The sequence below is a fragment of the Melanaphis sacchari genome, unplaced genomic scaffold (genome assembly GCF_002803265.2).
Source record: "Melanaphis sacchari strain LSU unplaced genomic scaffold, SCAv2.0 Contig9_pilon_pilon, whole genome shotgun sequence".
Taxonomy (NCBI): Eukaryota; Metazoa; Arthropoda; class Insecta; order Hemiptera; family Aphididae; genus Melanaphis; species Melanaphis sacchari.
Genome location: NW_020271711.1, coordinates 2,295,185 through 2,309,762, shown reverse-complemented (window position 1 = coordinate 2,309,762; position 14,578 = coordinate 2,295,185). Strand labels below are relative to the sequence as shown.

At 30.0% G+C, this 14,578-nt stretch overlaps 1 protein-coding gene across 1 annotated transcript; it reads left to right on the top strand.

Moving 5' to 3' along the window:
- Window positions 1-2,709: 2,709 nt before the first annotated feature.
- LOC112603281 (dynein heavy chain 6, axonemal-like) lies at window positions 2,710-14,578 on the top strand. The gene is made up of 24 exons (XM_025351791.1): window positions 2,710-3,132; window positions 3,215-3,639; window positions 3,706-3,844; window positions 3,912-4,448; window positions 4,524-4,775; window positions 4,869-5,304; window positions 5,382-6,054; window positions 6,415-6,864; window positions 6,959-7,131; window positions 7,233-8,130; window positions 8,488-8,733; window positions 9,434-9,671; window positions 9,741-10,235; window positions 10,621-10,793; window positions 10,898-11,078; window positions 11,150-11,329; window positions 11,393-12,166; window positions 12,240-12,480; window positions 12,573-12,875; window positions 12,948-13,099; window positions 13,177-13,527; window positions 13,586-13,678; window positions 13,740-14,058; window positions 14,190-14,578. Exons 1-24 carry the CDS (start codon window positions 2,710-2,712, stop codon window positions 14,417-14,419), a joined length of 8,382 nt encoding a protein of 2,793 aa, XP_025207576.1. The 3' UTR covers window positions 14,420-14,578.

Sequence of the window (14,578 nt, the reverse complement as noted above, 5' to 3'; positions counted from 1 at the left end):
CAGAAAAACTATTTTATCATAAAATAGAAATTAAAAATATTTATTTAGAGCAGGAAAACGGTTAGTGAGTGAACTGTCAAACGAAATAAATGATTCGCTCAAGTACCTTCACACCTCACCATCTACTGCTGCACAATATGTAGATTATAAAAAGTTCTTGGAAAAATTTTCTATAAGGGTTTGTGTTTGAACTATGTAATAATATTACCTACACACTACAATTACACTTAACACAACAATTTACCTTAACATGATTTAATATTCCAGTTAAATGAAATAAATAAAAATCAAAATTACATCCGAGAACTTTATAACTTGGCCGAAAAATTTGAAGTGGCCGTTCCTGATGAGGATGTTGACAATTATAATGTTAATAGTATTATTATAATTTCGTAATTTGTAGTTTAATAATAATAATACACAATTTTTATACAGAATTTATTTACAGAAATTTGTAGATACACTAACTACTTTACAAACAGCGTTTGATGATATTAACAACGAACAAGACAAACTCATTGGAGAATTCGTCAAAAAAATTGATATTCATATAAAAAATATGATTCAAGATTTAGAACAAATAAATACCGAGGCCAATGTAATCATTTATAAATTTACATATTTAAATTCGAATAATTTAAAAATATTTTTGAAAATATTTAAAATAATTTATTAAGAAATTTTTTATAGTTAATAGAACTAAAATTAAATGTTTTATTTTTAACATTAATTGTTATGTTACAAATAATAAACTATTACTATAAACTAAGTACAATACATTTTCACATCAGTTAAGAAATACTGTTTTTATGAGATATTTGAATAGTATTTGTCCAATATTGTAAATAAATAAAAATATATTTAGTATCATATGTTATTTTTTTTTTTTTTTTTTTTAGGATTTATCGTTAACTGATATTAACACTAATAAAGAGGAAGTAAAATTAACTTTATCTAAGCTTAATAACCGATTAGCAGAACACCAAGAAGAATCGATTTTATATGAGTCTTATCAACGTTTCTTTCAAGTGGAAATAACCAAGTTTGATATTCTAAGCGATGCAAGTGAAGCTGTAAAACTCAGAATTTTACTATGGGATAGCTTAGATGAATGGGAAAAAAAAATGTCTATTTGGGAAGAAGACAATTTTCATAATTTAGAAGTAGAACAAATGAACTCATTCTTAGCATTAAATTTAGAATATGTAAAGCAATTCAAAAAAAGTATTCCTGCGTGTAAGCTTGTTGATCTTATCGACAAAAAAGTACAGTCATTCAAAGAAAAAATGTCGATCATAACAATGTTAAGAAATCCAAATCTTAAGAACCATCATTGGATTAAAATTGAGCATATACTTGGAACAACATTTCCGACTAATCAATTTCTTACTCTTATTATGCTCGAAAAGTTAGGCGCTTTCAAATACGGTTCTGAAATAATAAATATTTCAATGCAGGCAAGTTCTGAAGCTACTTTAGAGGCAATGTTGAAGAAAGTTGAAGATTCTTGGAAAATTGTAAATTTAATTGTACTTCCCTACAAAAATACTAACGATATTTTTATACTAGGTTCGTTAGAAGAAGTTCAGTTAACATTAGAAGAAACAAATATAAACTTAAATACTCTCATTTCATCAAAAAACATAATGATGATTAAATCAAAAGTTGAAGAGTGGATAAATTCTATGACCATTATGAATGACATTTTAGTAAGTCATCCTATAATTATATATAACATAAAATTAAAATAAATTATTTTTGGACAAAATTTTGTGTATAGATAGAATGGATTTTGTGCCAAAATAATTGGATCTATTTAGAATCGATATTCGCTGCTCCAGATATACAAAGACAACTTCCGAATGAAGCCAAATTATTTAATCAAGTAAATAATTCATGGAATAGTATAATGCAAAAGGCTGTAAAAAATCCTTTAGCATTAAGCATATGTACTGAAACCGATCTATTAAAAACTCTTATAAAAAACAATCAACAATTAGAACAAATATTGTTATATTTAGAAGCATATTTAGAATCTAAAAGAGTTGTGTTTCCACGATTCTATTTCTTGGCGAACGACGAACTATTAGAAATAATCGCTCAAGTTCGAAATCCTAAAGTTGTACAACCATACATGAACAAATGTTTTGAAGCTATTTGGCGAATTAAATTTAAAAATGAAAACGACGAAGAAAAGCAGTTACAATCTGTAATTAAAGGAAAATATAATGCGTCTACAGACGTTGTTGCCATGATATCTCCAGAAAGAGAAATCGTCAAATTTGTATCACCGATTAAAGCCACTGGTAACGTTGAATTTTGGCTATCCAGGGTAGAAAAGGAAATGGTAAATACACTTCGATGTCTCATGTTAATAGCCATAGAAAATTATAACGAAACTCCAAGAGAAAAATGGGTATTATTGCATGCCGACCAGGTGAAAATTTGAGTAATATTTTTGGTACTGAAATTTGAAACAAGTTATTTTTTCAGCTAGTCATTGTGGTATCACAGATAATATGGTGTCGTGACGTACACTTAATCCTTGAACTTAAATCCAACGTACAAGAATCATTAGTCAAATTTGAACAAAAATGTTTTAAATTAAGTATTTCTACCACAAAATCATATTAAAATCTGCGTTAGGGTTACAATTGTTATCATAATAATGAAGGATTTTTGTATTAGGACCTGAATAATTTAGCAGCTATGGTTCGTCTAGGAAATTTGACCAAACTCCAATGTTCTGGAGTACGAGCATTGATCACAGTTGATGTTCATGCGAGGGATGTGATATCTACTATGGTCGTCCAAAAAATTAATAGCGACGCGCACTTTGAATGGTTGAAACAGCTTCGTTACTATTGGGATAACCTAGACGGTTGTGTCGCGTACTCTATCAACACTCGTTGGTTGTACGCATTTGAATATCTGGGTTCCTCTCCTCGATTAGTGATAACACCGTTAACTGACCGATGCTACTTATGCTTGATGGGTGCGCTTCAATTAAGTCTAGGATGTGCACTGTCTGGACCTACAAGTACCGGAAAGACTGAAACTGCCAAGGACCTTGCCAAAGCATTAGCTACACAATGTATCGTATTCAATTGTTCTAATGGATTAAATTATAAGGTGTAGATATACGTTAGATTAAAATAAATACACTAATCTAAAAAATATATGTATATATTTATGATTCTTCTCCTTTATTTAGACGATAGGCAGATTTTTTTCAGGCTTAGCACAATCGGGAGTGTGGTGTTGTTTTGACGAATTCGACCGAATAGGGATCGAAGTGCTATCGGTCATCGCGCAACAGCTAATTACTATCACGAACGCAAAACTGACTAATGCTAATAAGTTCACATTTGAAGGTCGAGAGATTAGATTTATCAGGACATGTGCAGTATTTATAACAATAAATCCAGAATATGTGGGACGAAGTGAATTACCGGATAATCTACAAGCACTGTTTAGACCTGTATCAATGATGATACCAGACTATAGTTTAATTGCCGAAGTTATATTGTATTCTGAAGGGTTTCAGTCATCAAAAATACTGTCTCATAAAATAGTGAAAATGTACCAATTGTGTAACGAACAGCTTTCCATTAAGAAACACTACGGTTTTGGAATGAGGTAATCTGTAATTGTTTTCCACCTTATATTATATTTTAATTAAACGACTATTTTGTATTATTTTAGAGCTATAAAAAGCGTTTTGTTGACAGCAGGTTCGTTAAGACGTGAAAATCCTATTGTTGAAGAAAATGTAATTTTAATCAAAGCGCTAAAAGATAGTAATATACCAAAATTGCTAAGAGATGACGCCATACTATTTCAAGTATGTAATTCAATTTTCAATAACATTTAAACTATAATACAAAATATTTACATAGTTTAAACTTTAGGAATTATTAAATGATCTATTTCCCGGAGTTCTCTTACCAGAATACAACTATGAAATATTCCTATCGACTGTCACTAGCGTGATGAAAAATGAAGGCTATCAAATTATAGAGTGCATTTGTATAAAAGTTATACACTTATTGCAGACAATGATTATCCGACATGGTATCATAACTGTTGGTCCAACTGGAAGTGGAAAGACTACAATTTTAAAAATACTTAGTAAAACATTAACAGAACTTTACAATAAGAAAATAGAAAACCGACATTATAAACCAGTAAACATATACCGTCTGAATCCTAAAGCGATTTCTATGAACGAACTTTATGGCCATCTAGACCTCTTAACAATGAAATGGAGGGATGGATTGCTTGGAAAAATTATTAGAAAAACAGTTCAAGTAGAAAAGGAAGAATTTCAATGGGTGGTATGTGACGGCCCCGTAGATGCAATTTGGATCGAAAATCTTAATTCCGCACTTGATGATAGCAAGATTTTGTGTCTAGCCAATTCTGAACGCATAAAACTAAGTTCTTGGGTAAGAATTTTATATTCTAAATTATCTGCTCAATATTAATATTTTATAGATTAATGTAAAATCAATAATTTACAGGTTAGAATATTTTTTGAAGTTTGTGACTTATCACAAGCGTCGCCCGCCACAGTTAGTAGATGTGGAGTTGTTTATATAGACACATCGGATGTAGGGTGGTTACCATATGTACATTCGTGGATAAATAGATTACAAAATGACATAATTAAAAGTAGTACAAAGTTAAAAAATTATTTAGAATTACTATTTAAAACTTATGTTAACGAAGGTTTTTCATTTATTAACAAATATTGCTTGGCTCCTATCAAACAGGTATTTTTTACTTCCACTTATTAATCTTAAAAAAAAAAAAAAAAAAAACTATTAGAAAAAAAGATTTTATATTTTCATTATACTTTGTTTCAGGTTGAAATCAGTAAAGCAACTATGCTGTGTACTATTCTAGAGTCTCTATTAACTGAGCCAACTAGTTTTGATGTATCAACGGAAATTTCCAAAGTCCAACAATTTATTAGTCAATCATTTATATTTTCTTATTTGTGGTCTCTGGGATCAAATTTAATCGATTCTTCTCAAATAAAATTCGAAAATTTTGTTTTCAATCAATTTACAGACAAATCTAAGTATGGTATTCTACCTGAAATGGAATTATTTGACGTATACCTAAACACAGAAAAAAATAAGTTTGAAAATTGGAATACCATTGTCCAAGATTTTGTGTACAAGAAAAATATTCCTTATCATGAGTTAATAGTGCCTACAGTAGATAGCATCCGGTATACATATATTGTGCAAAGAATAGTACAAATGAATCAACCAGTGATGTTGACTGGAACAACAGGTTCGTAAAAATAGTTAAATGAAAGTAAGTTATAAATTATTTTTATACGTACTGCCATAATTGTACTATAATTTTAGGTGTAGGTAAGACTTCGGTAGCAAATTTAATAATGCAAAACTTAATATCTACGGGTAATTGGACGTCTGCAATGGTCAATTTTTCTGCGTATACCAATAGTAAAAGAACTCAAATAGTATTGGAATCAAAATTAGTGAAGAAAAAACGAAACTGTTTCAGTGCACCAGTAAATAAACGTTTAGTGTTTTTCATCGATGACGTCAACATGCCGATACCCGAAGTTTACGGTGCTCAACCTCCTATTGAACTACTACGACAACTTTTAGACTCTGGTGGCATTTACGATAGAGATAAACTAGATTGGAATGATATAGAGAATGTGATTTTGTGCACCATCTGCGCAGCTCCACGGGGAGGACGAAATCTATTAACTCCAAGATTCACAAGACATTTTTCAGTAATTTTCATGCCCACTACTAGTGAAAATGCCATGAAAACTATATTCACACCCATTTTAAACGGGTTTCTCGATGATTTTCCTCCAAATATAGCTAATTCTAGTCCTGAAATAGTGCAAGCCAGCGTCGAAATATATTTACGTATTTCAGAAGATTTGTTACCGATTCCGGCCAAGTCACACTACCTATTTAATCTTAAAGATTTGTCAAAGACCATACAAGGAGTCTTGCAAGCCAATTTCGACACAATAACGGATCGAATAAATTTATACAGGTACCTATATATATATTTCAGTGGTCATAACTCAGAATTATGAATTAATTGCACAAAATATTATTAGATGTTCACTCCCTTATGGATTCAAAATTAGAAAATTAATTTTCAAAATATCTTAAACATTAAAATTCTAAAAATCTAAATCTTTAATATTGATTACGAAGAAATTACGAAAGATACAAGAATAAAATAAATCAATGATCCCTGAAACAGTAAATTTTTTTCAGAGTTGATTATTTATGTTAAAATATAAAATAAATGACTCGTATCTCACAGCGCATATACGTTTAATCACTAAAATTTTTTAATTTAAGAATAATATTTATTGATATAATGTCGTATTTTATTTTCACGTAGACTATGGTATCACGAAACATTGCGTGTATATCACGATCGTTTAATTTGCCAAAAAGACAGATCGTATTTCTTTGATCTTCTTCAAAACGTGTGCGAACGTATTTTTAACACTTCTGTGTTAGACATTTTTAAATATACAGATAAGGATTCATCACGTCCTCCAGTGTTGTTATATGGTGATTTCATGAACCCAGATTCAAGAGAAAGCCGGATTTACAAAGAAATAATAGATATTGATAAATTAAAAACCATATTGATCAAAAACTTAACAGATTTTAATATAGCTTATAATAAAGACATAGAAATTATATTTTTTATGGATGCTATTGAACATATCACGCGTATCGCGAGGATATTGAGATCCGAAAGGGGAAACGCTTTATTAATCGGAGTTAATGGAATAGGAAAACAATCGTTGACTAAATTATCTTCATACCTTAACGCTTATAAGTAAGTATATTTTATAGTTATAAAAGTTATAAATACGAAATATTGATATCTAAACTAAAATTAAAATTTAATTAACGTAATTTTACATACTCAGATGTTTTCAAATTGAATTAACAAAATCATATAATCATACTGATTTTCGTGAAGACTTAGTAAATCTTTATCACAACACTGGAGTGAAATTTGAAGATACCACATTTTTATTTACAGACAATCAGATAGTTCAAGAAGAATTTTTAGAAGATATAAATAATATTTTAAGCTCAGGTAAATCAATGTTTAGTTCAATCAAAATACTAAAATTAATAATATAATTAGTTATTATTTATTAACAATATGTATTTCATAATTTATAATATCAATTCAAGGAGAAGTGCCAGACTTATTTAAAAATGAAGCTTTGGAGAAGGTGATAACTGCTTGCCGGCCGGCAGCAGTAGATTTGGAAATTGATGATGCAAATAAAGAAGTGATATTCAGATTTTTTATACAGCGCGTACGCTCTAAACTCCATCTCGTGGTGTCCATGAGCTCAATCGGCGATACACTTAGACGAAGATGCCAGCTATTTCCTTCATTGGTTTATAATACAACAATAGATTGGTTTGACGATTGGCCGACCGAAGCTCTTTTGTCTGTGGCCCATAAAAACTTAGAAGTAGCTTTTAGACAATCAGATAACCTTAACCTATTAGATAATTTAACGGACATCTGTTACAACATGCACTTGACAATCAGTCGGGTGACTGAAAAGTTTCGCAAGCAAACGGCGAGGCACTGCTACGTAACGCTCAAAAGTTATATGGAATTTCTGAAGTTATACGTGAAAATGCATGGATCCCAAACTGAAAAAATTAAAAATAATTCTGACCGAATTTCATATGGTTTGCGCAAGTTGTACGAGACATTCGATATGGTGGGAGATATGAAAACAAAATTAAAATCAATGTCACCGGCACTGATGGAAAAAAATGAAGCTACTTCAAAACTGATGGAAGGCCTAACAAAAGAAAAAGCAAGCGTAGATAAGGTCCGTAAAATAGTACTAGTTGAAGAAACAGCGGCGAAAATGAAAGCTTCAGTTGCACAGGAAATAGCCGAAGACGCGCAAAAGGACCTTACTTTGGCCATGCCAGCGATGGAAACAGCCAAATCGGCTTTAGAATCACTTAACAAAAATGATATAAACGAGCTTCGGATGTTGAGCAAGCCACATAAGCTCGTTCAAAATGTCATGGAAGCAGTGTGTTTATTATTTGGAAAAAAGTAAACAATCTAAAGATAAATATAGTACATAACTAGTCTATAACTTAGTCATAATAAAAAAATAATTTTCTTGGATTACAACATTTTTAAGGAATGCTATTTTTAGTAACATCTTTTTATAGATAATTAATTAAGAATAGAAACTACAAAAAAATTTTAAATAAATAAATATGTTTATAGCAATGTAGTTATAATTTCTTTAATAATTGTTGCAGTAATTATACTAAGAGTGTAAATAAGGGTAATAAAAACACCAAAACATTTTTCCACGGTGGTAAATTTTTCAACATAGTGAAACTGATTCATAGATAATTTTTAAAAGCTATGATAATTTTACTGATAAATATTTTTCTTTAGAACCGATTGGACTTCAGCTAAAACTTTACTAGGAGATACAAATTTTCTAAAAGCTCTACAAGAATATGATACAGACAACATATCCGACAAAATGATCAATCAACTTAAGCCTTATATCGAAGATCCGGATTTCAATCCACAAAAAGTAGCAACTCAATCAAAAGTGGCCAAATCGATGTGCATGTGGGTTCGAGCTGTTCACAGTTACTCTCTAGTATATCGAATAGTAGAACCCAAAAGAAAGAAGTAAAAATTAGCTTTTAATTTTAATTGTTATTTTATATTACTTAAACACTCAATATTTAACAATTTTTACATGTTAATTATCGTATAATCACTACAAGAAAAATAAATATTATATTATTCTTAATATCATTAATCCATCATTAATAAACTATCACTTAAGTGTTATGAAAAATGGTATTAAAAATTTATAGAGATTGGCCAAATAAGATATATTTCCAGTGGTGATTGTTGACTAAACGTATGAAAATTTAAGCACACATTTATTAATAATAATGACTGATGAGTCATGATTATATCATTATACAAAATATACTTATTATTAAAATATTGTTATATGTTTTTTAATTGAATATTTTATAAATATTTAAAAGTTGCATAGAAATCAATAAATAATAGTAATAATTTTTAAAATCCGAATTTATATTATGTTACTACATAATTTTTGATTTAATCATAACATCTATAGCATTAATTATAATTCGTGTAAATATTTAAAAAAAATTTGTATAAATTATATTGTACATTACATTTTTTAATTTAAGAATGTTTCTAATGCAAGTAACGAACTAAAAATAAAGTATTAAAATATTGGCGTAATATGGTGTTATAATCACAACTATTGTTAATTTTATTTATTTTGCAAAATAACTTGAGGCTTTTTATATAATTGTAAATAACTAATATAGCTACCTTTTTCTAGACAACAAGAAGCCGAAGATGAACTCAATGTTGTGTTAAAAGAGCTGAGAACAAAACAAAAAATGTTAGCTGATGCAGAAGAACGCCTACAAAAACTCGAAGGCATTTATGATATGAGCGTTTCAGAAAAAAACAAATTGGAGTTAAACATAGAAAGAACACAATCGCGTTTAAGCCAATCAGACTTACTAGTTGCAGCTCTAAGTGATGAACAACAGAGATGGGAAAACAATTTAAAAGTATATTTTTCACGCGGTTAACATATAATTATTTAACCCTAGATTTCTAGACACGTTTTATTGTTACAGACATACTCTCGACGTCTTTTGACTATAACTGGAGACATAATAATAGCAGCCGGAAGTATCACCTATCTGGGACCATTTACGGATGAATATCGTAAAGAGATAACCCTTTCTTGGTTAAAGGAGTTAACACAACATAGTGTACGACATTCGCCAAATTATTCTCTGAGCTATGTATTGCTCGATCCTTCTGAGTTGCGATCATGGAATGTCTACGGACTACCCCAGGATTCGGTGTCGACGGATAACATGATAATTGCGACGAGAGCAAGTCGTTGGCCGTTGATGATAGACCCTCAAGAACAAGGAAACAAATGGATCAAGGATTTAGAAGCAGACAATTCTCTGAGAATATGCAGAGGTACGGATTCCTCTGAAAACTTAATGAACGTGATTATCGACGCAGTCAGACTGGGATACACTGTGTTGATCGAAGGCATTGATGAGCACATAATCCCAGCACTCAGGCCCGTGCTAGAGAACGTCACGTTTTTACGAGTAATTATTGATACAATCAAAATTAATTAATTCAAAATATATCACCATATTTTATTTTTCGCTCCGATCTAGAAAATTCTTAAAATATCATTATCTCTAACCTATCATATTGAATTATCTCAGAACCTGCAAGAAATTTGAAATGTAATTAGTGAATGATTTGTTAGAAAATAATAAAATTATTCTATAACATTGATCCTCATAAATGGATGGATTTACTATCAAATGTACTTTATACATTTATTATATATTTTATCCATATCGTCAACAAATATTTACCAATATTACAGCTCTTAAAATTTTAAAAAAATACTAGATTCTATAAAATATCCTAAAAATACTAGTTATAATTTATACAAATATTATTATTATAAATTGTTAATAGGATGAACGTTTTTTTATGCAAATCGGTAATATTGACGTAGAATACGACAATAAATTTAGATTCTATATGACGACCAAAATGTCAAATCCTCATTACCTACCAGATGTATGGATACAAGTAACGATAATAAATTTTATAGTAACAGAAAAGAGCTTAGAAGATCAGTTATTAGTGTAAGTAATTTAAAATATTTTTAAATACTTCGACGCGGTTTGAACTATATAATAGTACCTATATTAAAATAGTATATACCTAATTGTAAGTCTAATTTGAACAGTCACGTCGTGCAATTAGAAAGGCCAGATTTGGAAAATATTAGGACCGAAATAAATTTGAGTATAAAGAATGACAATAATTTATTAAAAGAAATGGAAGAAAAAACGTTAAAAATGCTATATATGTCTGAAGGAAATATTTTAGATGATGAAGAACTCATCGATGCACTCAACAATAATAAAGTAATCTAATATAATGTTTTGTACTTAATTTTATATTTGTAATATTTTATTATTTTATTTTTATTTTTTAGGAATCATCAATTATTGTTTCTGGACGTTTGATCGATGCAGAAGAAACGGAAAAAAACATCAATATCGCACGAGAACGTTATCGAGCGATAGCAAAACGAGGTTCATGCCTTTATTTTGTTGTGGCTCAGCTGTCTGAAATTAATATTATGTATCAGTTTTCTTTGAACTATTTTAAATCTGTAAGTATTGAAAACGATATATTATGTTAATATTATCTTTTTAACAAACAAGATTTATTTTAGATATTTTGCAATGTGATAAAAAAGAGTAACAAATCGATTAAAATCGACGTAAAAATACCAATCCTAGTCGAAGATATTACCATGGCTGTATATATGAATATTTCTAGAAGCCTTTTTGAACATCATAAATTAATATTTAGTTTCTTACTAAGCATCAACATACATTTACAAATAGGCAAAATAACTAATTTAGAATGGAATTTTTTGCTTTACGGGCCTACAAATATGATGAAAATAGACATTCCAGAGAAACCAGTAGTATTATCATTGTCGGAAAACGCGTGGAAAACGGTAAATTATATGTCTGAAGTGTTTCCTAAGTTTAAAAGTCTTCCAGAAAACTGTACCAAACGTATACAAATCAAACTTGGTAACTTCGTTCAAGATATTCATTTAGATCCTAAAAATAATGACACCCTGATAAATTGGGATTCAATTTTGAACCCATTTGAAAAACTTATGATTATTAGAGCTCTTAAAGAGGAAAAATTGATTTGTGCAATCTCTAATTATGTTAGTACTGAACTCGGAAAAATGTTTATTGAAAGTTCGGAAATTTCACATCGTTTACTGTACACCAACACGTCATCTACGGTACCTTTAATTTATATAATCAGTCCAGGTTCGGATCCATTTGAGTCATTTCAAAAGTTTTCAGTAGAATTTGGAAAAATAGACAAGCTATATGCATTGTCTCTTGGTCAAGGCCAGGAACTTGTTGCAGAAAAATTAATAAAAAGTGGCAAAGAAAAAGGCGATTGGATTTTTTTACAAGTAATGTATTATATTATAAAATGTATTTATATCGTATATGAGTAAGTTATATTATTTTTAACGTTATTTTCAGAATTGTCATTTAGCGCCATCGTGGATGCTTCAAATGGAAAATCTAATTCGAGAACTGATCGACAATCCGTCGAATATCAATCAAAATTTTCGACTGTTTTTAAGTTCAATGCCATCAAAAAGTTTTCCTACTTTTGTCTTACAAAATTCTTTGAAAGTTACCCACGAATCTCCAAAAGGCTTGCGAGCAAAAATGAAAAAAATGTTTGCCGGTATGAATGTCGATTTCTTCGAAGATAACGGTAAATATAGTAATTTCACTAAAAATTAGTACACAAAATTTTTGCCATTTAACTTGTTTATCAACTATATAATATAAACGGTCCTATAATAGCTTTTCGATCTGATTGGCGAAAAATGGTATTTGGGTTATGTTTTTTCCACGCCATCATATTAGAAAGAAAAAAATTCGGATCACTTGGATGGAACGTACCGTACATGTTTACTGACAGTGACCACGAATCCGCTATGCATTTATTACAAACATACTGCTTAACCGCAAATGAAATACCCTGGGATGCCTTGCAATATACCATGGTCGAGATAAATTATGGTGGCAGAGTTAACAATTATTGGGATCAAAGAACTATGAAAACAATACTTTTAAATTTCTTTGATCCTCGTGCGCTCCAGTCAAGTAATTAATAAGAATGAATAATTGTCAACTACTTGTAAAGATCTATTGATAGACTTTAAAATATAATTTCAGATTATAAATACTCTGAGTCTGGTATTTACTTTTGTCCAGAAACAGAAAACTGTTCCACCATCAATAAATATCAGGGATTTATAAATAAACTACCAACAACTGAAGAACTAGACATATTTGGAATGCACATAAATGCAAACATAGTATATCAAGTATAAACTAGAATTTTAAAATAAACTTATTTATATATACATAAATGGTAATAACTTATAATAATTATATTTAAAAGACTAGAGAAACACAAGAGATATTACAGACAATCGTTGGTGTCTACTCAAAATCACTAACAGGTGTTGCTAGTAAACCAGATGATGAAATCGTTATAGACAAGGCCATTGACATTTCCAAAAGACTCATTAACTCTATAGACTTTCAACAAGCCCATTTAACCATATTGAAATCTGACGAAAAAGGACAATTGTCTCCATTATCTAGAGTCTTATCGCAAGAGATCGAACATTTTAATACATTACTCGACGTTGTGCACAAATCTTTAACCGACTTACGTGAGGCCATCGAAGGACAACAAATTATGTCTATAGAATTAGAAGAAATTTACTGGTCATTTGTGAAAAATACTGTAATATAGAAATAATAATAATAATGTATAACATTTAATAAATTGAAAAACTTCAAAGGTACCGACAATATGGCAGAACAAAGCGTATCCCTCGTTGAAGACTTTGGGTAGTTGGATCAAAGACTTGATACTAAGACTAGATTTCATTAATGTGAGTTGTATAATTTTATGATTTTCTTTGTAAGTATTATAAAATAAAAATAATTTTTAAGATCTGGACAATGTTTGGAAGTCCTCCTTCTTACTGGATATCCGGCTTGTATTTCCCACAAAGTTTTATTACCGGATGTCTGCAAAGACATGCTCGAAAATATAGCATACCCGTCTATAATTTGAAATTCGATTTTGAGCTTACCAGCATTGTTCTGGTACAAGAGGAAATTGCCACCATACATGCAGCCAGCTTGAAAGAAGAAACACACGTTTACAAAGGCTTGACAGAACAAGAAAATGGTGTTTACGTCCACGGACTCTTTCTAGATGCCGGACGTATTGACTTGGACAACAAACGTCTTGTGGATGCCATTCCAGGTAATTATAATCATATTGAACGTCAAACTATATACGTGTATCTACTAATTCAGTATTGTTGTTGCAACTTTTGTAAAGCTTAATATTATAATAAGACGTAATATCTACTTACATCATGCGTTTTATTTCAGGTGAATTGCATTCTCCATTACCGGTTATACTACTAATGCCTTCCATAGACATAGATAAAAATAGTTTGCGATATAATTGTCCCGTGTATAATACTACCGATCGAACAGGTGTTTCTTTGATTACTGGGCAAGGGAAAAATTTTATAGTTGGTATATTATTACCGACAGACTTTCCGGAAAGCTATTGGACCCTTAAAGGAACCGCTCTAATAGCACAAATAACAAATTAATTCTCAAACTGTTTAATATTATATTACATTCGATGTTCGTGAACAATAAACAGTAAATGGAGCATATTGTTTTGTATTCACATTAATCCGTGAAAACGATATTAAAATCATTTATTAGTTGCAAGGTAGTAACGCTTAAGTATAAGTAATAGAACATTG